General features: G+C 34.5%; 1 protein-coding gene across 1 annotated transcript in view; it reads left to right on the plus strand.

Annotated features, from left to right (window-relative positions):
* The first annotated feature begins 1,519 nt into the window (after positions 1 to 1,519).
* LOC150098026 (cilia- and flagella-associated protein 100-like) overlaps positions 1,520 to 26,257 on the plus strand; it is a 58,052-nt gene continuing 33,314 nt past the window's right edge. The window contains exons 1-3 of the mRNA XM_090406658.1: positions 1,520 to 1,674; positions 4,432 to 4,545; positions 14,491 to 14,587. Of these exons, the coding sequence (XP_090262784.1) occupies positions 1,520 to 1,674; positions 4,432 to 4,545; positions 14,491 to 14,587 (366 nt within the window). The remainder of the gene's footprint in view (positions 1,675 to 4,431; positions 4,546 to 14,490; positions 14,588 to 26,257) is intronic.

The raw sequence follows: 26,257 nt of genomic DNA on the forward strand, positions 1-26,257 counted from the left end.
TAGGGGATAACACAGAGCCCTGAGGAAGACCGTTGTGAAGGAATCTGGACCTATTCTTTTTTCTGCCAATATGAACCTGGATCTTTCTGTTGGAGAGAATAGATTCAAAAAGTTGTAGAGTTTTTTACACTTTATAATATTTCCTAGTTTTAGGAGGAAGCCCCTGATCCAGACTGTCATAAGCAGATGTTAGGTCAATGAAAGTAGCTCCAGATTTAAGTTTCTTCTGGAAGCCAGTTTCAATTTGAGTTGTCAGGGCCAGGACCTGGTCACAACAACTTCTTCCTGGCCTGAAGCCAGCTTGTTCAGTCGGGAATGCTCTTTCAATGAGTAGTGAAATTCTTTTAAGGAGAATTCTTTCAAAGAGCTTAAAGGTGGTGCAAAGCAAGGAGATAGGTCATAGGTTTTCCACTTCATTTGGATCTTTCCCTGGTTTGGGCACAGCAATTATTTTGGCTTCCCACCACTGCTTTGGTAATTGACCAGTCATGATGATTTCTGAGAAAAAGACAACCAGCCATGTTTGGCCATGTTGACCAAGATGTTTTAGGAACTCAGGAGTATACCATCTACTCCTGCAGCTTTGCCATTCTTGGTAAGTTTTAAGGCTATTTGTACCTCTTCCCGAGATATTGGGTGTACAACTTCAGGAAGCTCTGGTTCCATCTTCAGGATTTGATGGAAGCTTGTACAGCAATTTTCCTGGTAGAGCTGGGAATCTTGGAGGTTTTCAATAAATGGTTAGCCATTTGATCAGGAGTTATCTCTGTTGTTTTGTGTGTCGATGGCTCTGTTCCACCTAATTTTCTCAGAGGTGACCAGCTTCCCAATTAGATGAGACGAAATCGAGTTCATTGATAGTTGAGATCCATCTTTCCTTTCTGTTTTTATCCAGGGTTGATATGAGCTCCTTAGCAATAGCTGGATCTTCAGTTTCCCCATATTTGGCTAGGCGTTCCTCACTTTCTCTACTCCAACATGGGATATATTGTTTTCTGCAGCCTCTAGGAATAGTGGCTTTTGCTGCAGATTTGAGTAGTTTAACAAATCTAGGATAGAAATTAGGAGTGGCTGGAATTGCTCTAATGGTTTGCTCGATTTGTTTCTGAAATGCAGACCAGTTGGACCTGCGGAGATTCCATCTAACGATTGGTGTTCTGCTGATTACTGGGATTGATGTTCCTGTCTATTAATGTAGGACAATGTTGACTATTAGGGAATCTGTTAAAGATAGTTTTGGTTGATCGAAGAGGGTGGTCTTCGAAGTCTTTAGTGATATGCAGTGAAATGCTGCAACTGTACCATTTATGCCAAATGTCCCATGACGTATGCTTCAAAAGAAGCTTCTATAAAAGCAAGTAACTGCAGAATGCATCATTTCATTGCCTGCGAGCAGATATGTTAAAGCACAATGTCACCATTACTGAAGGATTGCGCATTTCTTGGGAAGTTGATTTACCAAAATAACAGCTGTGCCTTGACAGCATTATAAAAGTTCAGAATATTAAAAACGGGTGCTATGACTGCAAATGGTTTATACAAAATGATCCAGAAATTTGAAGAGACAGGCTTCTTAGATGTCAAACTTGGAAGAGGACAAAAGCTCATCAAACAGCAGTCAGTGGAGGAAGTAGCCACAACATTAGAGGAAGAAAGGATGACAAATGGGCAACAGTGAACCCACACAGCATGCAACAGATTCCGCTTCATTCCCCGAAGGACACAGTTTGGTGTGATTTTACAGTGGAATTCATTGTAGGAAGTTTTTGGTATTGAGACCACATTATTATGTAATTAAAGAGCTTAATAAAAATAAGCAATTACAACCCGACAAGTTTCGTAAGTCATACGACTTACATCATCATCAGAGGTACTGGTAACTAAAAGTTTTATACAACAAATGCCTATTAACAATTAATTACACATATATTAGATGTTTTTGATAACTTCAAAACTGTAACATATAATTGATAAACCAGAACGCAAATTCATTACTGTATGCATCTTAGGACATTACTAGTTGTTGCTATCACGTTATGTGGTGTCATGCGTGTTATATCCTAGGTCGTTGGCAGTTAAATTTTTGATGACAGACCATACTTAATGTAAAATTAAGCCTTGACACAATTGCATTGTGTAGAGATCCTAAGCATTTGTGAGTCTTCTTTAAATTTTCTTGTAAAACAGTTATGATCAATATATGATATTTTTGTTTGTTGCCAAAGTACTTGATGGCCAGTAGTGGTTGTGTGGAATGCCAGGCTTTTATGTGTTTAGACATGCAGATCTCCTGACCTTCCTGTGTGGCCTACATAACAAATGCCACAAGAGCAATCAATCTCATAGATGTCTGGTTTTTTTCATGGGGTGATGTAGAATTCATTATTGGATCTTTCTTTTTTGAGGAGCATGGTCCTGCTGGTCTCGTTACCTGCACTGTTAATGGCCAGCAATATGTATCTCTCTTAGCCAATCAAGCAATTTCAATACTTCAACAGTGTTAGTGCCTGGAATCACCAGTTTATATGCAGGATGGTGCCCTTCTTCACATTGTCACCCCTGTCAAGCAGTTGCTTCAGAGACATTTTACCTAGGACAGAATCATCAGCTGCCATTTTCGTACAACGTGACCAGCGCGCTCGTCAGATTTGAAACCCCTGCAACTTTTGGCTGTGGGGACATTGTGGACCTCAAGACCAGCATTACTCGAAATGTTGTGATCCACATTTTGAGTGAAACTCTACATTCTGTGGTTGAGTATGCAATTTTGCGATTTCAGCACGTTGCCAATAATGGAGGACAGCATGTCAAACATGTTGTGTAATCACACAAGTGTACCCTACGTTTTGTGACATTTTGAATTACCCACTATGGTATCACCCTAGTGGCAACTTTTAGAACTAATGTTACTTTTTGTGCAAAATAAAATTCCATTGCCTCATACATCATGTTGAATATTAAATTGTTCTGCTGAGTTACAGCCTTTCAAAATGTGAACTTTAATTATAATCACCCTGTATATAGGATTCATAGTGAAGAATTTATGGAGACATAGCACATATGTTAGAATAATTACTTTACTTAACATTAAGCAAATAACAATCGACGTTTCAGCCTCTGTATTGAAGGCATCATCAGGAAAACATACATTGGTACAATATACAAGCTACATGCCACTGCACTATACAAAAGTAAAATAAATCTAAATGTTTATTAATCATTTATCCTAGCCTGACCTCTGGTGAGGAAAAAAAATGGAACTTCATTAAACAATTTCTACAGTTCTAATATTCTGTGGCATGTTTGGAGTGTGTTTAGACCACGCACACACACACACACTCACTCACTCCAAACATGTTACAGAATTGACTAGAAAGGCACTAAGTCCCTACACTGCACCAAAACCTGGTTAGAAAGAAAATTCAAAGAAGCTTGTGAAATGCTGAAACATCATCCAAATCTGAACAAAATTGATGGATTAATTATTCCAAGAATGTGGAGGATCCATCTTCAACCCATATAGCAACCAGAACAACCCCCGACAGAAGAAAATCTCGATACGAAAGGACTGTAGAAATTGTTTAATGAATCAAAGATACCATGAAATTATATACTTAGTTTAATCCTTTAATGTTTAAGAATATGTTTAAAAGAGCCTGTTTAATGAAGTTCTGTTATTCCCCCCCCCCTTCCTCACCAGAGGTCAGTCTAGGATAAATGATTAACAAACATTTGGATTCATTTTACTTTTGTATAGTGCATCGACATGTAGCTTGTGTATTGTACATATGTATGTTTTCCTGATGATGACCTCAATACAGAGGTTGAAACGTCAATTGTTACTTGCTTAATATTAAGTAAAGTAATTATTCTAACACATGTTGTATCTTCATAAATTCTTCACTATGAATGCTGACCACCGTGTAACCTTAAAAAGAAAGAAAAAACTCTGTATGTAGGAGTATTTAATAAATTTTAGTTTCCTTTAGATGTGTGCAACTATTATTTAAAAAATATTATTCCTATTGACCATTCTAAGACACATTCTTATGGTTGGTCGAGTGGTTAGCATATCCACTCTCCAGCCAAAAGGCTGCAGGTTTGAATCCTGTCATGGGCATGGATGTTTGTGATTGTCTGTGAAAATACTAGTGGGGGGGGGGAGCAGTAGATGATGCTAGTTGCAGTTCGTTGTAGTTGGCAGATTGAGTGATGGAGACAGAGTTATAGAGTAGGTGCCCTCCCTCGATAAGTCTTGGACTCCCTGGAGGTGTCGCTTAATGATAATAATAATGGACTTCTTACTGTATATGGCAGAGAAGTAGTGCAATTGCCTGCTATACTAAATATGTAGAGCTATATTCAGAATTACACAGAGCCATGATATAAATCTTTTTAAGTGTATTCTAACTCAATATTTTAATTTCTTAGAATTTTTCAGCATGGAAGTGAAAGAGATGCTAATGAACAGATATTTCAAGAACTTAATGAACATGTGGCAAGTGTTTATAATGCCTGTACAGAACACAGTGCTGCAAATATGGAGTAAGACATTTTTCCCCTCCTTCCTTTTGTACAAAATATATTTGAATTCTTGTGGTTTATCTTGTAAAGAATATATGCTTATTGTGTAGAAAAATCTTAATTAGTGAATTGAAGTCAATATCACATATTAAATATGTATATTCAAATCTTAATATGTAAAACACAGCAACGGCACACTTATCAGAGACTCTTATTCAACATTCCATTTTATCTCAGTTACTTCTTTATAGAGAAAAGGATGATTGTCATCCATCTTCATGCAAATCATGCACTTTTGAATTTACAGTGTGAAAAGTGCACACTATATCTTCCCATTCATGCTTAGAAATCTGCAGGCTTAGCCCTAATTATCTTCTCTCTTCATTAGCACCAGTATTTCAAGCTATATTAGTAGATTTAGATTTCCTGCAATTTTATTAAATTAAATTTTCTCTTTCTCTGTTTTTCATCATGGATTTCTCTGAAAGTCTGATCAACATTATTCTTGAGAGTTCTGGTGTATGAACCACATAACTAATTCTGAGATTTAAAAAAAAAAAAAAACTGCTTTATTAATTCTGCACTCCTCAACTAGTTTCTTATACCTTTTTCTTTCTTTCTGTTTTGTACTTTTTCTGGTTTGTAGATGTAAGTTAGATGACAATAGAGACATTTACTTGTGCATTTACATCTCTCCAGAAATCATCGCACAGCAATCATACAGGGATGCCAAAGAATACACATATAAAATTAATATCATGCTAAATGACAATAATACCCTACTGCTTATTGGATTCATATCCAACATAGTAATTCACAACAAGACCAATAATATAATCAACAACTTCATCTTCATCAGCTGGCCTGAGGAAATCAAAAAATGTCCCATTTCTGCATCTCGCCACCTGTTCTTAGAATTTATGGAACCCCAACCCCTAAAATACACAAAAAAAGAGGCCTCTAAGATATATTGTTGGTGTAGAATCTAGAAATACACTAACCTCCAATCTCTCCAAACATTTTCACAGTTTGTAGTCCCCCCCCCCCACACACAGGAAAACTGGAGTTCACGTTTTACGGCAAAAATCTATGGAATTAATGATAGAACTATTGAACCACTTAACAAACTTAGACATCACAATCTGTTTACTAGCGTTTCGAGATATGAAATCTTCGGATCCGATACAAAATCTTTTTCTATGATACCATCCTTACTGTATCCAATAAGAATTCAAACATGGCATGCAAAGAAATTTTTTCACTTTCAGAGAAAATGCTACAAACAAAAAGAGGATCTTGCAGTGTTGATCTCTACTTATAATCAATTTATGGCTATGTTTTGGGGATGATGTGTTAATCCCAGGTTCAACAAAGGAACTAGAATTCAGGCTACTTGAACGGCCTACATTCACACATGCATTTCATTCTTGATCTTGAAAACAACAGGACTGTGTCATTTCTTGACATACTCCTAGAGTCTCTGAAGAGAACAAACTCATTTCTTTAGTATACAGAAAGCTTATCCATAGTGGAAGATACTCTCATGCTGCATCTCGCCACCCCTTGCAAAAGCTATGAATAATTAAAACAGTTATGGACAGAACATATATCATCTCCAGTAGCTTAGTGACAAAGAATAGAATATAAATACCTAGGCCATATACTATCACAAAATGAATATAATAACAAGATGATCAGCAGCCTACATATCCACCCCCAAGTAACAGCAAATAACCATGAAAATCAAGAATACAAAGGTGCCATAACTCTGCCTTATATGTGGTATGTAATACAAAGTATCTAAAATACTTCAACAATGGCAAAAATCTTGAGATCTAGTGTATGGAGTAAAGGCTATATTTAAGTAGCTTTCATCTTCATATGCAAGATCTCAAAGTTTTGCCAGCCTCCTAAAACTATCGCATCCACCTCTTAAAAAACAGATGTTTAGAAATGCTACTATTCATGCATTTTTTGTTCTTTTTTGGTCTCAGAATTAGTTATGTAGTCCTTTGGAACTCTCAGGCATTTCATCCAAACCACAGAAGTCTTAGACATTCATTTATTCCATATTAAACTTCATCAAGTTTAATTGCATCAATATTCATCAAGTTTAATACTGACACTGTTGTTATTTTGAATACAATATCCAAGATATTGTATGCAAAATGTGATTCCCCCCCCCCCCCAGTAACTTGATTATTGCTGGATTTTTTTTTTCATAAACTACTATGGTCTCTCTCTCTCTCTCTATATATATATATATTATTATTGTATTATGAGAATGCTACAGGAAGTCCATCATCAAATGAAGCTATCTTACTCTCACATCTAAAATATGAGAGAGCACTCACAATTTCTAGACAGCTTATTTCAGTGACTTGTCAGATGCCATGAGAAAAATCTAGCCTTACATGCCTGTTCACCACACCTTTACTCATGTTCTAAATCCTTATGTTTTCATCACCCACCACAAATTAAGATAAATCATACCTATATCTGTACTGTGCAGCTTCTTATTAATTTTTTGTGCATTTCTGTCGTATCTCTTCTCCATCATATATTTACAAATTTGAGCCCATAATACCCCCCCCCCTCCCACCTGTTTGTCCTCATATGCAACATTGTACAGGTATAATCTTGGTTGCCTACTTCTGAAACTTCTTGACTTTGCTCTCTTTCCAGCTATATCTGAGCACAATAGATATGGTCTTATGAAAGAGCAAAAGTAATTTCATTCTTACAACTCGTTCTCTTCAATACTGCAGTTATCTATAGTTATTATTATTAAGAGAGACCTCCAGGGAGTCAGGAACTCATCAAGGGAGGCCACATGCCACACGAACCAGCTGTCATACTTATTCTTGAATTCATTCACACGATTTGCACTCACAACATCTAATGGTAATCCATTCCAATCATATACCACCCTATGTGAGAAAAATCTAGCCCTCACCCTCTTCTTTGCGGCATTCATTCTCAGCTTCCAAGGATGCCTTCTTGTTCTTTCCCCACCCTCCATAAATTGAAAAATTCCATCAACTGAAATCCTCTACGATCCTTTCAGAAGTCTGTAAGTCTTAATCATATCATTCCCCTTTCTCCTCTTTGCTAATGTCTACAAATTCTCAATCTGTCTTCATAATCAGTATTCGGCAATCCTGATATCATTTTTAATACTCTCCTCTGCACTCTCTATCTCCACTATATCAGAATCACCACAGAAACCAGGAGACCAGACCACCTGCTCACAATATTCCAAGTGAGGTCTTATCAAGGTCTTGTGAAGAGGCAAAATGGCATCTTTATCTTTACATGTGAATGTTCGTTTCAGCATTGCAATTATCTTTTGAGTTGAAACTTCAACTTCCTATCTACTAATACTCCAAGATCCCTAGCCTCATCAGTTTCTTCTAGCATCATCTCACCAATATAATACGATGTTGGATATCTAATCATGCCAAAGTGAGTGACTTTACATTTACTGACATTGAACTCGCATCCATTTTCCCATTCCCACAATTCCAGCCTATTCAAATCATTCTGCAAGTACTGCATATTAGCAGCATTCCTGATTACCCTACCTATCTTTGCATCATCAGCAAATAGCTGTTTGTCGCTTGTCAAATCCTTCCCAATGTATAGATTGAATAACAGTGGACCAAGCACTGATCCTTGTGGTACACCACTGGTTACCTTAAATTTTGCAGATTCACATTCTCCATATACTACTTTTTGATATCTGTCTATCAGTCATCCTCTTATCCATGCTAATATTCTATAATCCAAACCCATATTCTCCAGTTTATGCAACAGCCTACCATGCTGTATTCTGTTAAAAGCCTTAGCAAAATCCAAAAGTATTATGGTGTATCCATTCCCCTTGTCTAGATCAATGGTAACATTGTTATAGAATGTGAGCAAGTTGCTAAAACATGACCTTCCCTTAGTAAACCCATGTTGCTCATTGCAAAGTAGTGCTTCACTGTCCTCCCATTTCTGAATGCGAGTCCTAACCAATTTTCCAAAATCTTCACCACCACTCTTGAAATACTAATTGGTCTTTGTGCCATGGAATTGCCATACATTCTTTCCATTAGTGCAGATCTTCCCTGTTCTGAGACTCATATTAAACAGCATGGTCAAAGGAACAGCCAGTTCAGCTGAACACTCTTTTAGCACATGTGCTAATATCCCATCAGTCTATATTGCTGAATTCTTATTCATTTTGTGCAACAGCTGTAATACTCATCCTCCTGAGTTCTTTCATCCAGTAAAAAGGTAGCAGCGAGTTCAATGTGGCATACCAGGTTGATAGCTTTTAACAAAATTTGCGCTCATTAGTTGAATAACCTCTTCTGCATCAGTAACCCTCACACTATCTGCATATAGAAGAGTTATTTTTTCATATTCATTTTTTTCTTTTACTTGCAGCATATCGATAGAATTCTTGCAGGTTGTCTTTAGCACACAGAACCAGTTTCTTTCCATACTCAGACTTTGCTTTCTGTACAACAGTTGTGACTCTTCTGGCCTGCTGCTTATAATTTTCATAATGGACCTTATCTTTATGTGCATGGTATCCCTTTCATATTATCCTTTTCTTACGAATCTCTTGCTTAATAAGATTACGCATCCATTTGACTCCTATCTTATTTATTCTTCGAACTCTCGGGACGCATTCTGATATCTCATCATTTAAGTATTGTTTAAATGCTTCCTATGCAGTCTTGATATTCTGCCCATTCATTTTGTTGCATTCAATTGAACTCAGTATACTCCTCAGTTGGTCATAATTTCCTGCTTTGTATTTCAGCATGTAACCCTTTTCTGAATGGAACATTTATAAACTTAGTCACTTTCCAAGTGAGTACCGCACAATCACTGTCACCAGCCACAGGCAGAATAGTTACGTCTAACTGAAACACCTTCTGACACTATAATTAAATATATAATACTCTTTGACCTCTAGTTCCTTTTGCCACATGCTGCTTGAGGAAGTTGTCCTGCAACAGCTCAATAAATGCATTTTCATTCTTCTTATGAGATTCTACTGCTACCCAATCAATATTTGGTTAATTAAAGTCTCCCATTATGATTACTCTTTTCGCTCTCATCTTTTTTATTTGGTGATGCATTTCTTTATCACTAGCAACTGATTCACCAGATCTGTAACAACACCCCACTATGTAATTGATCTTGTATGGCTTCAAGCTCACTGCCACATGAAATACTGTTAGTAACTGGATTCACGTTATCCGATATAATTAGCAGCATGCCCCTAATCTCCTGTCCTCTATATTCTTCCTAAAAATACTGTACCCTTTACAATCAGTGCCATTTAGTATGTCTGATTCTGATGGCCAGGTCTCACTATTGCCTACAATCTGAGGGCCTAACATATTGACCTAGGCAACAAACTCTACCCCTTTGTTTATGATACTCCTAGCATTCATGTACAGATATAATAATCTACCTATATGTTCTATGTTTTGATGTTATTTGTTGTGATTCTGTGGAACATCAAAATGCCAGAATCAAATTCCTGCCTTGATAGCTCAGTTCATATAAACTTATGCCACAAGTCACTCCTGCTAATATAATCAGTACCCCCCCCCCCCCATTATTTCTGACATTCCTGGCATTTATAAACAAAGACAATAATTCATTTTATGGGTCTATAAATAGCCTTACGTATGCAACCTCAGTTGTGATTTTTCAACACTTGCCCTTGATCACTTCTTTACCACAACTTATCCCATATTTCTTCCCATACTTAGTTCATACTTATCCTCCATTCCTATGTTGATCACCTTCATACACACACATTCATTGCTGCTTCCATTATCCACTTTTCTTATATCATATCAAGTCCACCCCATTTCCCTATGTTGCATTCCATTCTCTCAGTCTCCTCTCTCACATACTCTTCTCTATTCACGAGAACTCTGGACTTTTTCAGCTTTTTTGAAGAAATCTCTCCTGCAGCAAAGATCAGAGATAAAAATGTTGCCTGTATTTATTCAATTTAAGGGATAGCAATTGTGAAGAACAGTTAAAAAATAGTGCACATCTATTAATTTCATGTTTTATTTGTGATATGGAGCAGTCCCTAAAATTTTTTGTTGTGATTATATATTGAAAAAAAAGGTGGGGGAAGGGAAAGGTGATATGCAGAAACACAATAATTTCACACTGTAACATTTTTGTTATGATATTTGTGCATATACTTTTCTGTGAACATATAATCTGGTACCTTCGTTATGAAATCAATAAATTATCAGTTTGTAATAAATTAAGAGTTGATTGTTATACCATATATTTTATATATATATACATATGATAATTATAGGTTGACACAGTTGTTTGTTTTTAATATTACATCCATCAATCCTACCAGACTTCTTTCAAAGAGAATTCATCACAATCAAAATAGTCAGTACATGACAAATTGTTTCCTTAATGAATTTTATGGGTCATCAGCATGATGGCTTGCTCATTCCCTTTGGAAAATCAGGATGAAAAACGTATGTGATCAAATGTTTTGGAAAATCTGTGTTTATTGTCATGTGAACACAATCTTTTAACAAACTTTTAAGTCTTTTTGTTTATTTCAAGGTGCAGCTGCATCCTCTCTCTTCCTTTGATCCATGTTTATCCACTTCTTATGGTAACTGATCTTTCCATCTTATTATATAAATGGTCTTTGTGTTAATTTCTTGATCTTTTCATTTAAGTTTAAAATACCTAGCTCTTATGCGGTCTAATTTTGTGCATCCCAAGTCTAACAGCCTGGGTCACAAGAATATAATTTAGAGACTGGATTCGCGAAGTATTTGGACCAACTGTCAAAGCCTATCTTGAAAACATTCTGCCTCTAAAAGCCATTTTAACCTTGGATAACGCACCTGACAATCCAACGGGCAGACAAGAAGAGCTACCAGAGGAATCAGATTTTATCAAGGTGATTTTTCTTCCTCCCAAGACTACATCTCTGATTCAACCTATGGATCAGCTGATAATTGCAAATTTTAAGAAACTTTACACAAGGGCACTTTTTACCAGGTGCTTTGAAATGTGTGAGGCTACCAACATAACCCTAAGAAAATTTTGGAAGGAAGAATTCATTGTCATAGCAATTAGGCTAATTGTAAAGGCTTGGCAAGAAGTAACAATGAAATGTCTCAAAGCAGCATGGAGGAAACTGTCCTTCCTTTGGTAATGAAGAAACTTCAGATGAAGGACATAAATTGGTAAAGGATATTGTGGCAACTGCTCATGATCTTAACTTGGAAGTAGAGGAAGAAGATGTTGAAGAATTATTGGAGATGCATGACTGAGAACTGACTACTGACGAGCTAAAAGAACTTTTCAAGCAGCAATGTGAAAAAAAAAGAAAATTGAAATTTCATCTGAAGATGAGGATGGAGAGAAAGAACAAATTATGACTGCTGAAATCAAAAATGTTTTGGCAAAGTGGGAGGAAGTTCAAAATGTTGCTATGAAATGGAATACAGACAAATATGAGGCTATCAGAACTGCAGATCTATTTAATGAAAAGTCCATGCAGTTTTTCAGAAACATTTTAAAAAAAGAGGCAGAAGCAAACAACCCTAGACATGATTTTTATAGGTCCATTTGTCAAAAAACTCCAAAGTGAGCCCAATTGTCCTTCTGATGAAGATTGATAATTAAAAACTGTTTTCATGAACAATTCATATTTTAATAAATAAATGATATTTACCATATTTTTATGACATTTTAAATGAGTTTTATCTGCATTTTTAATATGTATGGTTGTGAGGAGCCGGAACAAATTAATCGATTTTCAATTAAATCTTATGGGGAATCATGCCTTGGATAACGACGGTAATCCTGGAACTGATTACCGTCATTAACCAAGGCACCACTGTATATATGTATAATAGGGTGGCCATAATTAAAGGTGTTCAGAGCTCTGTAGTGAAAATTGTATTGGATGAAATTCAAACAAACTCTGTGTAAGTTTGGTTGAGTCTCCCACACATGGCACTAATTTGCTATAGGTCTTGTGGCCTTTTGTGTGCGGATCAGATATTTAAAAAACAAAAAAAGCATTCTAGAACATAGGGTTTTTATTTACAGAAGATAAAAAATAGTACAAAATTCTGGCACTATAAATGCGTGGTTTGGGATTAATTAAACAGTAATGGCTAGAAGAGACACAACAAATCAATTCTGGTGTTTGTATAACTTACAGATGTGGTTCATTATGTCCCCTTTCAGATGTTCTAAGAACTGCATTCTGTGAGTGACATTTTCTATAGTGAAATGCAATAAATCAAATGGAATAATTTTTGAACATTTCTTAGACTGACTTAGCCCCTTATCAAGTATCAAAATAACAAATCTTCCCAAACTCTACTAAAAATAGTCTATGTATATCTTATACATATATAACATATAGGAGCAAAATAATTAAATCTGTACTTTAGAATAAATAAAGAAATGATGATAATAATCAAGGAATTTAAAAATTGTTAATGAAGAAAATAAGGTAAATTTTTTAGGAGAAAAATTAGAAGGAATGAAGGCAAATACAAGGGAGAGAAGATGATGTACTTTGTATGAAACTTTTTTTTTATTATTTGTATCTGTTGTCAAATGAAATGTATGGGTATATGGATCTCTTATTTTATTGCGATCACTGTTGAATTAAATGAACTTTGAAAAATTTCTTCTAAGATTCATGAGGTAGTTTGGCTTCTGAGATATGGTCAATCATTATGTATTTAAAGCATGTGTAATGCTTATATGGCTCATTTCCTCTCATAATATTGCATAGTTGGTGAAATGTACAATATTATGAAAAAGGATAGGCTTTTGCACCCAATAATGAAAGGTTTATAATATGGGAATATATATATATAAGGAAGCATGGTTGCTATTCATTAGAATTAGCAATGGTATTTCCTTCCCTCTCCTCTAATTCTTTAAAACATGTAAGCATCTAGATACTTGACATCTTCTCATCATCTTCAAACTTGTAAAAAAAATTTTTCTTTCTCTTCATTGATTTTATTTAATTGTCCTTGTAACAGACTTGTTATTTTTTCTAAACTATGTTTCATTAGTTATTGTTATAAAAATGATCAATTATTAAATCATATTTAATAAACTATCAGGTGTTTGGGTTTAAATATAAAAGATGAGTTATTTTCCCCCTAAGATCTAATGTGAAATTAGTGGTGATTTAATTTCAGATGTTGAAAAATACAAATATATTTATTTAATAAAATAATCCAGAAAAAAAAAAAAAAACATTTTTTTTGACTCTCATGTAATATATTTTTTTCATGTCATTTATTTTCTTTTTTTTTTCTACTTGATTTTTTGGAAGTATTCACAATGTATGACATCAAGATGTACCTGTTTATTTTGCAGGAGGTACTCCTGATGATGATGAATAAATATATATACATTCAACACCATTTTAGTTGATTTTATTATTGTAACTTAGAACCACCACTGCCACTATAGAGACTAGGACTCATTTTGGGAGATCGTTCCACAATATCCCCAACTTGGCTCCAGCACCCATTAAACATTTTTTTTTTGTCTTTTAATTGTTTATATTCTCATGAATATAATTTTTATTAATCACATAATTGCACAGCATTTATATTCCATTAAATTTCTTTCTGTAAGAGATTTAAAAATGATGTTAACATTTTGGTACTGTCTATATTGTAGTTTTTGCTGTTTGGTTTTCACTGTTTAAATCAAGGGTTTAAAATTCACAAGTCAGGTTCTAACATGCAAGCAACATTTTGTATCACCATTAATTGGACTTAACATTTTAAACTCTTTGTCAAGACAAATTATTTGACAATATTTGTATGTTCCACAGATGTTTGTAAGATTATAAGTTTAACATTCCTGAAACTTTTAAATTCATTACGTTTAAAATTATTATTTTGCCAACAGCATTTTAATGATGCTCACTGGCATCGAACACCAACTTATGTTGCTTTTGGAGACTATAGATCATCTTCCCTCAGGAAAACTAGAAAAAACATATAGGGTAAGTTGACTTTTTTTTTTTGTCCAATTTTAAACGTATGTTTTTCCCTAGTATTTCAATTTTATCAACATGCTAATATTTATAATACTCTAACATGATAAATTATATCTTTGAATAGCTAACCTAATTTGTTTCTAAAATAAAGTTATGTCAGAATCATTTCTTGAAATACAAAGCAGTTGAATAGCTAATAGATTACAATTTTTATTTTTATACAAAGTAGTTTATTGCTTTTTTTTTCCTTGTGTGTTGTGAGACATAAGGAGACTTTTTGATCAAAGAAAAGTATTTACACACACACACACACAATCCCTCATTTTAGGTGGGAGGATGCTTTCGAAGAAATCTGTGTAAAACGACTTTCCATATTAAATGGGGATATAATATTTTTTTTTTTTGACTGTTTTTATTGATTGATTTCTCTCATATTAATAGTGTACATAATGCAGTGTATTTTTTCTCTCTATAAAATGTATTTTGAATAAAAACAAATAATTTTTATTCAAAATACAATCATTTCGTTGTATTGTGAATAAAAAATTATAACTGCTGGGTATTATACTGCACATATGTGGAAGTATGTAGTATTGTATTAGTTGTTTAATAGAGACATGTGCATTAAACATACTATATATTTTTTTAATAAGAGCTTCACACATGTAAAAAAACTAAATACTTCAGTTTCTGGATAAAAAAAAATTAACTCCTTATATACTTGCATATATATATATATATATGTGCAATAGACATGATGTTTCTGATATAATCTCAATTCTTCAACTATATGAACTACTACATTGTGCATGATTCCTTCATCACTAGGGTGGTTCCAGTGATTATACTAGGTCTAATATCTCATGTCAGAAAAAGAGAAAATCTAGAATCCGTTCTCATTATCTGAATTAGCTCAAAATTTTGTGGTTGCTCTTTGCTGCATTTGCTGTCTTTATTGGCCTGCAAATTTTGATGATTACACTGACATCTTTGGTTATCTTTTTTTAAAGCTTGATTTTCTGCAATCTAAATAAATATCCAAACAGTGAGGTCACTTTCATTGTGGACATCGGTGTTCACAACTGAAATTAGTTTGCCTTCTCCACTGTCACTAATATTACTTAGCATTTATCAGCATGCCATTAATCACCAACACCTGGGGCTCTCTCTCTCTCTCATTCCATATATGCCAATGATGCCTGCTTTCCTCTGTAACTGAGACCATAACTTTGTCAAAGTTTGCTTTACTATCGGAAATGTTAGGTCCTTCACCCACCTAGTCTGGCTTATATCTTCTGGTATTACATTGATACCAAATACCTTCATGACACTTCTACTTTTTCTTTCAGCATTCTGATTACTATTTCCTCTCTCTTAATCCAAACACCTGCTCTGATTGAATAACAAAAAGAATTCTAACTTGAATGAAAGCCTTCATCCCTCATTCTACTCAAAATTCCTGTCTGTTCTAAGTCCAAGTCGTGGTTATACAAGTTTATCAAAGCAGTCTAAGAAAAAAGTTCACACATGCTGAAACTTGTAACAGTTGAAAAAAAACATCAACAAATCCAAATGTGATTTTGAAAGGCCTAAATGCAGAAAACTTGCCCCTTGTTTAAATGGCAACCAAGCATTTTGGTCCCTTCATGCAACTTCTACCTTTCCATGCTCCCATCTCTTGCATCCAGATGGTACCATTATAACATCACCTTTGGCAAGACTGATTTCTTGGCATCATCCTTCTCTTTCAACTCTTACATGGATGATGAAGGCAAAGTACCTCCACAATATTAAGGAGGTACATAAATAGCTTGGATACTAACAGGTTTTTTGATCATGGTGGTATCTTCCTAATTGCATAGAAAAGTTGTGCGCTTAAGAATTAAAACCCATTCAAGTTTGTCATTTTAACATTTCATACTCATTGGCCTACAGCAGGAGAGCAAGCCTACTCAGCAATTCCAAAAAAGAAGAAATAAAAGCCAGTCAAACCCTTCTCGATAAAAGGACTGGCTATATTAGTTGTTAAACTATCAATAATAAAAAATATATATTGACTAGTTTTCCCACATTGGAGATGAGCGGCTTCTTCAGGGTGGTTTTCATGGGATCCCACTTGGCACACACATAATAAAGCTAATGACTTGATCAAAAAGTTACCTAATTAGAAGAATAAAAAAAAAATTTTATCATCGAAACATCCATTAGTCTCAAGAATTTATGGCGCACCAAAAATACACAAAAAAGATATCCCATTATGGCCAATTGTAGATGGGAGAGATATCCCTACCTCAAACTAAGCAAAATATCTGTCAAACCTGATAATCACCATACATAGGAAAAACAGAATCATATGTAAAAAAAGTATACATTTTATTGACAAGGTAAAATATATAAATATAAAACCTTCAGACATCTTAGCAAGTTTAGAGATGTAGTCAATCTTTTCACCAATGTACTCATTGATAACACAGTGGATCTACTTGTAAACCTTTTCCCCCACCAGACACAGTAAGACTATTCAAACACTGTATGGAAAACACTTTTTTCATATTTCAGGATAAATATTGGGAACAAAAAGGTCTTGCCATGCTTTCTCCCTTTCTCCAGTCCTAGTCAACTTGTTTATGGAAAATTTCAAAATGAATGCAATCACAAACTATCAGAAGAAACCATAAATTTGGTTATGTTATATTACATAGACAATATTTTCATTATTTGGTCAGGAACAATGGATGAATTAATTTCCAAGATTATCTGAACAGCTTGCAACCCAGTATAAAATTCACTCTTGAACTCTAAGATCATCACAAAAAATTACCATTCCTTTGATATCCTTGTTGAAATAAACAAAGAAGAACAAAGATTATCTTTTTCAGTATACAGAAAGCTTACCACATCAGGAAGATTTTTAAATGCCTCTTCACACAGTCATCCATTACAAAAGATGCACATGATTAAAACATTACAAGATAGAGATACAATATATCCAGCATGTCAATTAAAAGGAATAAAGAACTGTACTACCTGAGATATAACCTCGCACTTAATGGTTATAAACCCAAGATATGATCAACAAAATTCTTAATACGCATCCTGCAGCTCCTTTACTTAAACAAGATTTTAAGAATGTGATCATGTTACCTTACATCAAGAATGTTGAAGACAAAGTGGCTATATTACTCCATGAGTACAACATCAAAGTTCCTTTTTTACCTTTGCATAAAATTTCCAGATTCTTATATCCACCAAAACCTCAAATGTCATCCCATGAAAAAACCAGGCATTTATGCGATTCATTTCTCTTGTGGTATTTTCTATGTAGACCAGACAGGAAGGTCGGGAGAGATCCACATCTGAACACATAAAAGATATCAAAAAAAGCAGACAGCATAAATCAAGCTTGGCATCCTGCACAACTATCACAGGTCATCAAGTAGTTTGGCTACAGACAAAAAATGCCATATATTGATCATAATTGTTTTACAAGAAAGTTCAAGGAAGCTTTGTAAATGCTTAGGATTGGATTCCCCGCACTTCTTCTTCAACCTTTTGGTTCTGTCCACTGCTGGACAAAGGTACCCCCCCCCCCCATTATTTTCCAGACCACTCGGTTTTTTGCCTCTCACATCCATCTCACTCCTGCAATTTGTTCCAGTTCATCCCTCCACCTTCTTCTCGGTCTTCCTCTTTGTCTTACTCCATTCATTGGTCTCCACTCTGTTGTTTTTCTAGTCCATCTCCTGTCACTGCACCTGGCAATATGGCACCCATCTCCACTTAGCCTGTTTAATGTATTTTACAATATCCATGACACCTGTTTGAGATCTTATCCAGGTATTTGTCTTCCTATCTTGTAATGTTATTTTTAGCATACGTCTCTCCATGCGATGTGTTGTTCTCAGCTTTTTGTTTAGGACTTTTGTTAAAGTCCATGTTTCTTCTCCGTATGTTAGGACAGAAAGTATGCACTGGTCAAAAGCTTTCCTTTTTAGACTCATAGGGATGTTACTTCTGAATATCTCATTTTCCCATAAGCCATCCATCCAAGGTGAATTCTTTGCTCAATCTTTCTTTGGCAATCCTCAAAGGATAACAATTGGCCCAAATATACATATGAAGTAACTTGTTCTATTTCGTGGTTTTCAACTTTGACAGTTCTATGGTTTATGTATTTATTCATCATTATTTTTGTTTTTTCTCTATTTATTTTTAATCCAATTACTCTGGAGGCTTCATTTAGCCTTTTTTTCCAGATCTTCAAGATTATCTGCTATCAGGACAATATCATCTGAAAATTTTCAGATGATGATGATGCAGCCTTTTTCCAGTTATGTTTATTTCTTTTGTTTCCCAATCAAGGCTTCTAAAGACTTCCTCTAGTGCAGCTGTAAATAATTTAGGAGATATGGTGTCACCTTGCCGGATGCCTTTTTGTATGGAGAACTTTTCACTGTTTTTATATAATTTAATTACAGAAGTTACATTATTGTAAATATGTTTTAGTGTTTCAATATATGGTTTCTCGGTTCCCTGGGTTTCAGGTGCTTTTAGTGTTGCAGATGTTTTAACTGAATCAAAAAATGCTTTTTCGTAGTCTATATAGGCCAGACATAAGGGTTTATTGTATTCAATTGATTTTTCAGTGCTGTCTTAATGTGTGAATATGGTCCAAAGTATTGTAATTCTTTCTAAATCCAGCTTGTTCACAGGATTGCATTCCCTCAGTTTAGATTTTATTCTATTATTTATAATTTTTGTGAAGACTATATATGGTGGGGAGTAGGCTTATAGGTCTGTAGTTTTTAATTTCTTCCTTATTACCCTTTTTAAAAATTAATATTAGAAGTGAATTGTTCCAATTTTTTGGAATTTTTCTCTGTTTAGTCAGCTGTTTGACAACAGGGCTTCCTCACAGTTTTAACAAGTCTACCATAATTTCATCTTCTCCTGGGGCTTTTCCATTCTTCATTTACTGCAGTGCCATTTCCACTTCACCTTGTAAGATCTCAGGGGCATCGTGTTCTTCCTCACTCGAGTTATCCATAGATGATTCTCGGATGTCTTGGTCTTTGTCTCATAGAGTTTTATTTTTTATGAGTTCACCATTTTTTCCTCTTACAGCAGCTATTTCCTTTGTTCCAACTGATAATGTTCACCTTAGGACCTTCATATTACTATTGTTTTCTATTGTTTCTTTAATTTTCCTAGTATTATACAATCTAATTTCATGTTTCATCCTTTTCCGTATAGTTTTACAAATTTCCACATATTCTATTTTATTGGTGTCATTCAAATCTCTTTTCGTATCTCTTCTTTTCTTCATCAGATCTAAGGTTTCCTATTTCTAATGCACAATTCAAGATAGATTTTGTTAAGATTTCATTAGCATCATCAATGGTAATAGCTGTGTAACTTTTTTAGTTCATTATTGAGTGATTCTCTATAGCAGCTTTTATTGTGGTAGAGGTTTTGTAGATTCACTATATTGGACTTTTTTTCTTATGAGCTTATTATGTTCCAATTTTTTGTTGATCCATGCTTTTGCCCTTACTAGTCTGTGGTCACTTCCTGTATTAAATCTATTAAGCACTTCGGTATTATTTATTATATATCTTCTGTTGAAGTCTATTTCATTGTAAATTTGTCCATTTTCTTCTTGAAAAAGCTGTTCGTAATAAAGAGGTTTTCTTCTGAGAATTCAATAAGTCTTTCTCCTCTTTCATTCCTCTGTCCAAATCCAAATTTACCAATGGAGTTCAGATGGTCATCTCTGCTTTCAATCTTGGCATTAAAGTCACCCATTATAATTATGTAGAATTCTTTAGAATTATTTAATGTGGATTCTAATGTTTCATAGAAATCTTCTATCTCTTCATCTGGATGGTCTTGTAGTTGGGGTGTATATTTGTATAATTTTCAGTTGGTAACTTTTATTTATGAAGAGACTTAGTTCAGCTATTCTTGATGTTATTTTATTAACAAACAGGACATTGTCCTTGATTGTTTTATTCATTAGGAATCCTACACCACCAGTTGAGTTTCTGTCACATTCACAATGGTAGAGTAGATGTCCATCTTTTAATCGCATGAGAGTTCCTACTTATCTCTGAAAGGCCCACAACATCCCATTTTATATGGTCCAGTTTCTTCATCAGTTCTTCCAATCTATCATCATCCCGTAGAGATCTGCAGTTATATGTTCCTACTAATATCCTTCTATTATTGTGCACCGTAGGTGGACTCATTGTAGCATATTTTTCGACCTAGACCCTCTGCCTAAGTCCAGGATGCGTCCCTTTTTATACTGGGCGATTTACGAGCCAGTATGCAATTTTCCTATTTTATTCATCATTTGCATTATCCTCATGGAGAGGTATTTGGCCTTATAGTACCATGCTGGCCAGACGGGTTGGTGCCCACAATAGTGCACAAGATGAAATGATGCAGCAAAATAGGAAAGATTCATCCCTAGCCCTCGAATACTCTAATAGTATTAGGGGTAAGGAGCAAGAAGAGAAGAAAGAAGCAAGGAAGGAAGAGGAGGAACGAGTCTACAGATAACATAACTGATGTATGTTACATGAGGTAAGGCATGGTCCAGCATCAGGTACCTTGGGTTTGCCATGCCCGTACTCACTAAAGTGAGCCCCTGAGGATTGTGTGATTCCCCACACAATGTAACAAAAATCAAGGCTTTAATCTTACACCAAGTTTGGTCTGCATTCATTAAAAACCTAATTATCATGGATCTAAGATACAACACATGTGATGCCACAGAACATGTGGCAACATTCCAACACGTACAGTAATGAATTTAATGTTTTTATTCTGGTCACTTATTTGTAGGAACCAACTGTGAAGTTATAACATCTAATATGTGTAATTAATTGTTTCTAGTCTTTTGTTGTGTATAACGTTTTTTACTAGTAAGTCTGATGACTTAAGAATCTTGTAGGTTTATAATTGCTTATTTTTATTAAACTCATTTACCTTAAAATGTGGTCTCAGTACTGCACAAGTCCCAACTTTTTTTCTCTTCTGTATGCCATGTTGCTGAGATTTTCCTTCTTTTTTATTTCAAAAATTCTGTAAGTCTGACTCATGTAAGGTCAACAACAAGAATAAGGAATTCTGTCAAAGCTATGATATTTATAGAAGAGGTTAATCTTTTGGAGATTGAAGGAGGCCACATATTGTTTGGATGGGTTTATAGGCAGACCTTATAATGTGTGGGAAAGGGATGGCAGCAGAGGAACACATCATGATTTACTTATTTATAACTGACTTACTGTAATATTACTGGGAATCACAGAAACCACAAATGGAATAAAAATATATATATACACACACAAATCATATGTTCATTTGTGGAATTAACTATCACTTTGAGTAAAATAACTAATTACTTTAAGATAAGATCACCAGCAGCAGTATAAACATATACACAGGAAAAAAAAAAAAAAAAAATGACACACCATTTTATTAAAACGTGTGGAAAGGCTTACGTGTTCGTCATACCTGTTGATTGATTTTAATGGTATAGGCCGATAAGAAAGTAACTATTTATTAACTTATTGCTGATATTTTGCTGGTATTCTATCTATCCAGCATCTTCAGATGCACAAAAACAGTTTGTCACAGTACATTAAGACAACAGCAACAATCCAGTATAACAATGGACTAGTTTGAACAATTGTAACATACAACACAAAGACTAAAATCCTAATTAGGCACCATCTTTTTTTTTCCCCTCAACGTAGATGGCACCTAATTAGGACTTTAGTCTCTGTTGTATGTTACAATTGTTCAAACTAATCCCATTGTTATATCGGATTGTTGTTGTCTCGCATGCAAACTGTTTTTGTGATCTGAAGATGCTGGATAGAATACCAGCGAAATATCAGCATTAAGCTAATAGTTATTTTCTTATCAGTCTGTGTTCTCATCTATACCATTAAAATTAATCAATAACACCATTTTACTATAAGTAAGTTATAAGAAGACACTCTTGACTGATTAACTTTGATTAACCTGACATTTCTCATGGAATAAAAAAAAAAATGCAACAAAATTATTAAGTTATATGCTTACAGCAGGAGATTTTATTATCATAATCCTTTGCTTCACTGTTACAGTTAGCCGTATACCTTATGGCAAGACTATGGAAACAACTACTGTGTCAACTTTTATTTAAAATAAGATAATTACTCAATGTTTTGAATTCTGTTATAAGATCATTATCAGGAGTGTGTGTGCACACACAAGCTACATTACATTTCACTCCAATGTGCTATAACATCCAAAGTAGTAATACTGTAGTGTACTGTAAGGCAGTTTGTGTATCCTTTTATGTATATACTGTAACATGAACTTAATAATGAAGTCAAAATGTCACATAAGTAATTGTTTTAAGTTAGTTATTACTCCAACATGTTCTCTTCATAATTTTGCCTGTACTATCATGATATTTTGTTTGGCCAAGTAACTGTTGCTTGCAAAGTACGGCCATGGAATTACCACTTTCTCCCTAACTAATCTTTTAAAATTTTTGAGCTTAGAGACAGTTTGGTAGCCATGTTGCCAAATTACTACATGACACCTCTATGGAGTGTCATGTGATAATACTAATACTTTAAAATTAATAGTGCTCTGATTTTGTATACCCATGAGATTTCACTGCTCACATATCCATATCTTAAAATCTTCAGTGCTAATATTTTCTGTGTTCATTGTCAATTTTAGAGGATAATGAAGACAGGGTTATCTACACAATCCACTGCATGGTATTTTTAAATTTTTTTTTATCTTAACTGCTATACTCTGGCAGATTTGCATTTATATGTTAACTTACCTTCATTTAAAATAAGCCCGTATAAAGATTCCAAAAAAATAAAATAAAATAAAATAAAATAGAAAAACAAATCCTGCTACACGGTGATCAGCATTCATTATGACAAAAGAGATAAAGCCTACTTCTGTTTGGCAGACTCTTGACCATGGAATTACTTTTGGTTGGAAAAAAAAAATTATATATATATATATATATAAGTTCTGAGAGTTCAGTCATCATGTTTCATAAAAAACTGAATACTTAATTTCTGCCATTAAGCTAACTATGAGTAGTCCTCTTTCTCTAGCTCTGGCAAACTTTTATATTGAAATATATCAGAAAAAGCTTTACAAGAATATCCCTTTTGTAAACATACCACCTTCAAGATGGGGAAGAAACATGTCACAATATTTTCCACCTTTGGAGTCCACAGATGGCAATTGCTGATTTTTGTAGAACACCTTAACAACCACCAGCTCAATATAAGGTTTACTTAGAGTCTAATGGTTCCTCCCCTTATTAAAATTTAAAAGTAACTAGAGAATCTGGAAAATGAAAAAAAAAAAAAAAAATCTATAGTAAACCTAGATACCGCAATGCCTCTTCACAATATTACAAATTAGGCACTATCTCAACACTGACAATAAGAGCTCACTGTGTTATTAATGATAAGGTAACCAAAGAACTCTAATTTCTAACATATATCCTTTTATAATAAATAAAATAAACTCGAATAAAAAACTAAACAAGAATATAATTTCTTGGCAAGTTTAATAAATAAACCATCTCCAAGCTCCTTGTCAGCCAACCAGTGAACTCAATACATTCTCAGTGACAATGATAAAGAAGGTTTATTTCTCTTCCCTCTTTTGCAGCATTTCAGTCAAACTAGCCAGAATTCAGGGCATGGAAAAAAAAAAAAAGTGTTTATGCCTTTCTTCCAAATAAAACTGTTACTTAAATCTGTTAAACCCAGACATAGTGCACCACCTACTCCAGACTCTCTAGAGATGTCTATGAAGATATAATTCTTGAGTTTATCTGGAACACTGGTTATACAGGTGAAGAATTAAGGCCAATTAACTTTGTGATTTTTTCTAGGTTTGTCTGTTTTGTGAAAGGGAAAAAACCAACATGTCTGGGAAGCCAAAAAAGCACCTCTGTGTGAGACTGGCTAACTCACTCCTTCACAGTTTAAAGGATCTTATAAAGATTCCTTAAAGGCTAGACAGGCAGGGCTTGCCTACATTGCAGGCAAGCACCACAAGGTGGGCAGCGTTTCGAAGTGTTAGTATGAAGTTTCATTCTTTCTTTAAATTTTTGTAAACGAATTAAGTAATAATAATTAGGTAAGTCAATATAATTGTTGCAAATTTACAGTTAGAAAAAGTTACAAATTTACAAAACATTCTTGTAAATTCTTTCCACATGATTATGACAAAAATAAATAAATTGCCATTTGTTTGGGGGCACCCATTTCAGCTTTGCAGGCAGGCGAAGTCCAGCCTAGCGTCGGCCCTGTAGACAGGATTTGTGCCCAGGTCTTTCCAATCAAATGAAAAGTCTTCTCTTCATGACTATGTTAGAGAAGGTGCCTATCAGAAATGTATCTTTATAAATATAGTTAAACAGTTTTCTTAGTTCTTTTCTGTTGCATTTTCATCTAGAATATGTATGCATTTCCCTTTGAATGTCATCTTTACCCGTTGCCTTTCCTCTCTTGTTTTCCTTTATTAGCTCTGTTCTGTTTTGTAGTTTTCTTAAAATAATTTAATTAAATTTAACAGTCATGAACCATACACACAATGCTCAAGATTATCACTGTAAACTGTTCACTAATAAATTATACATTTAGTATATATTTTCCAGTATATAAAAAAATACAGGATGAAATGGAATTTTTTTTTATCAGTAAGAGATAGAAATAGGAGAAAGAGGAATATGAAATTTTTCAGACCACTGACAAAATGGTATATAGAGATAAATTATAATCTCTCTCTCTCTTGTTAATCTGTTTTTTTGATATTAGCAGGAAAGATTTAGAAGTATGTTCAGTGGGGGATAAGAGGACCCAAGATGTCCATGAGAACAGTCTCAATACAAATATGCATCTGTAAATGTCTATAGTTAGTAGATTTCCATTTTCTAGTGTGAGACCACTACACTTCTTATTAGATGTTGAAAATGGCTTAAGAAATGTTGTTATTATTATTCTAAGACCCATGGAGTCAAAGACACATCTAGGAGGTCCCTTTGTCATACACACACAGCTCATCATACTGCACCTTAAACATATTCAAATTCTCTGCAGACACCACATTCTCAGTAAGGCATTCCAATCATCCATAACTCTGCATGCAAAAAACCTGCTTCTTACTCCCTTATTCACATCCTCCAATATAACTTCTTGTTCTCCCCTGATTTCGTACCATTTTAATGAAAAACCTCTGCAACATTGATCCTATAACAACCCCTTGCCAACTTGCACATCTCTACCATATCCCCCCCCCCTCTTCCTCCTATCTGCTATACTTGCTATACTTTACAAACTCAACCATTCCTTATAGTCAACACATCAGAGATCAGAAGCTACCTTAATCACTCACCTCTGGATCCTTTCCAACATCCCTTTGTCCTTTTGAAAACCAGGTGACCAAATCTGTGGACAGTAGTTCATGTGTGTTCTAATCAAAGACTTATACAATGGAACAATAATCTCCTTACTTCTACATCATTTCTAGAATTCATTGTGTTGTCCTCACAATTTTGGCAATGCACCCTCTAAATTTTAGATGCTTATCCAGCATCACCCCAAGATCTCTTATTTTCTTCAACTCCAACAA

The sequence above is a fragment of the Typopeltis vanoorti genome, chromosome 16 (assembly GCF_054136105.1).
Source record: "Typopeltis vanoorti isolate ZY-2024b chromosome 16, IOZ_Tvanoo_1.0, whole genome shotgun sequence".
Taxonomy (NCBI): Eukaryota; Metazoa; Arthropoda; class Arachnida; order Uropygi; family Thelyphonidae; genus Typopeltis; species Typopeltis vanoorti.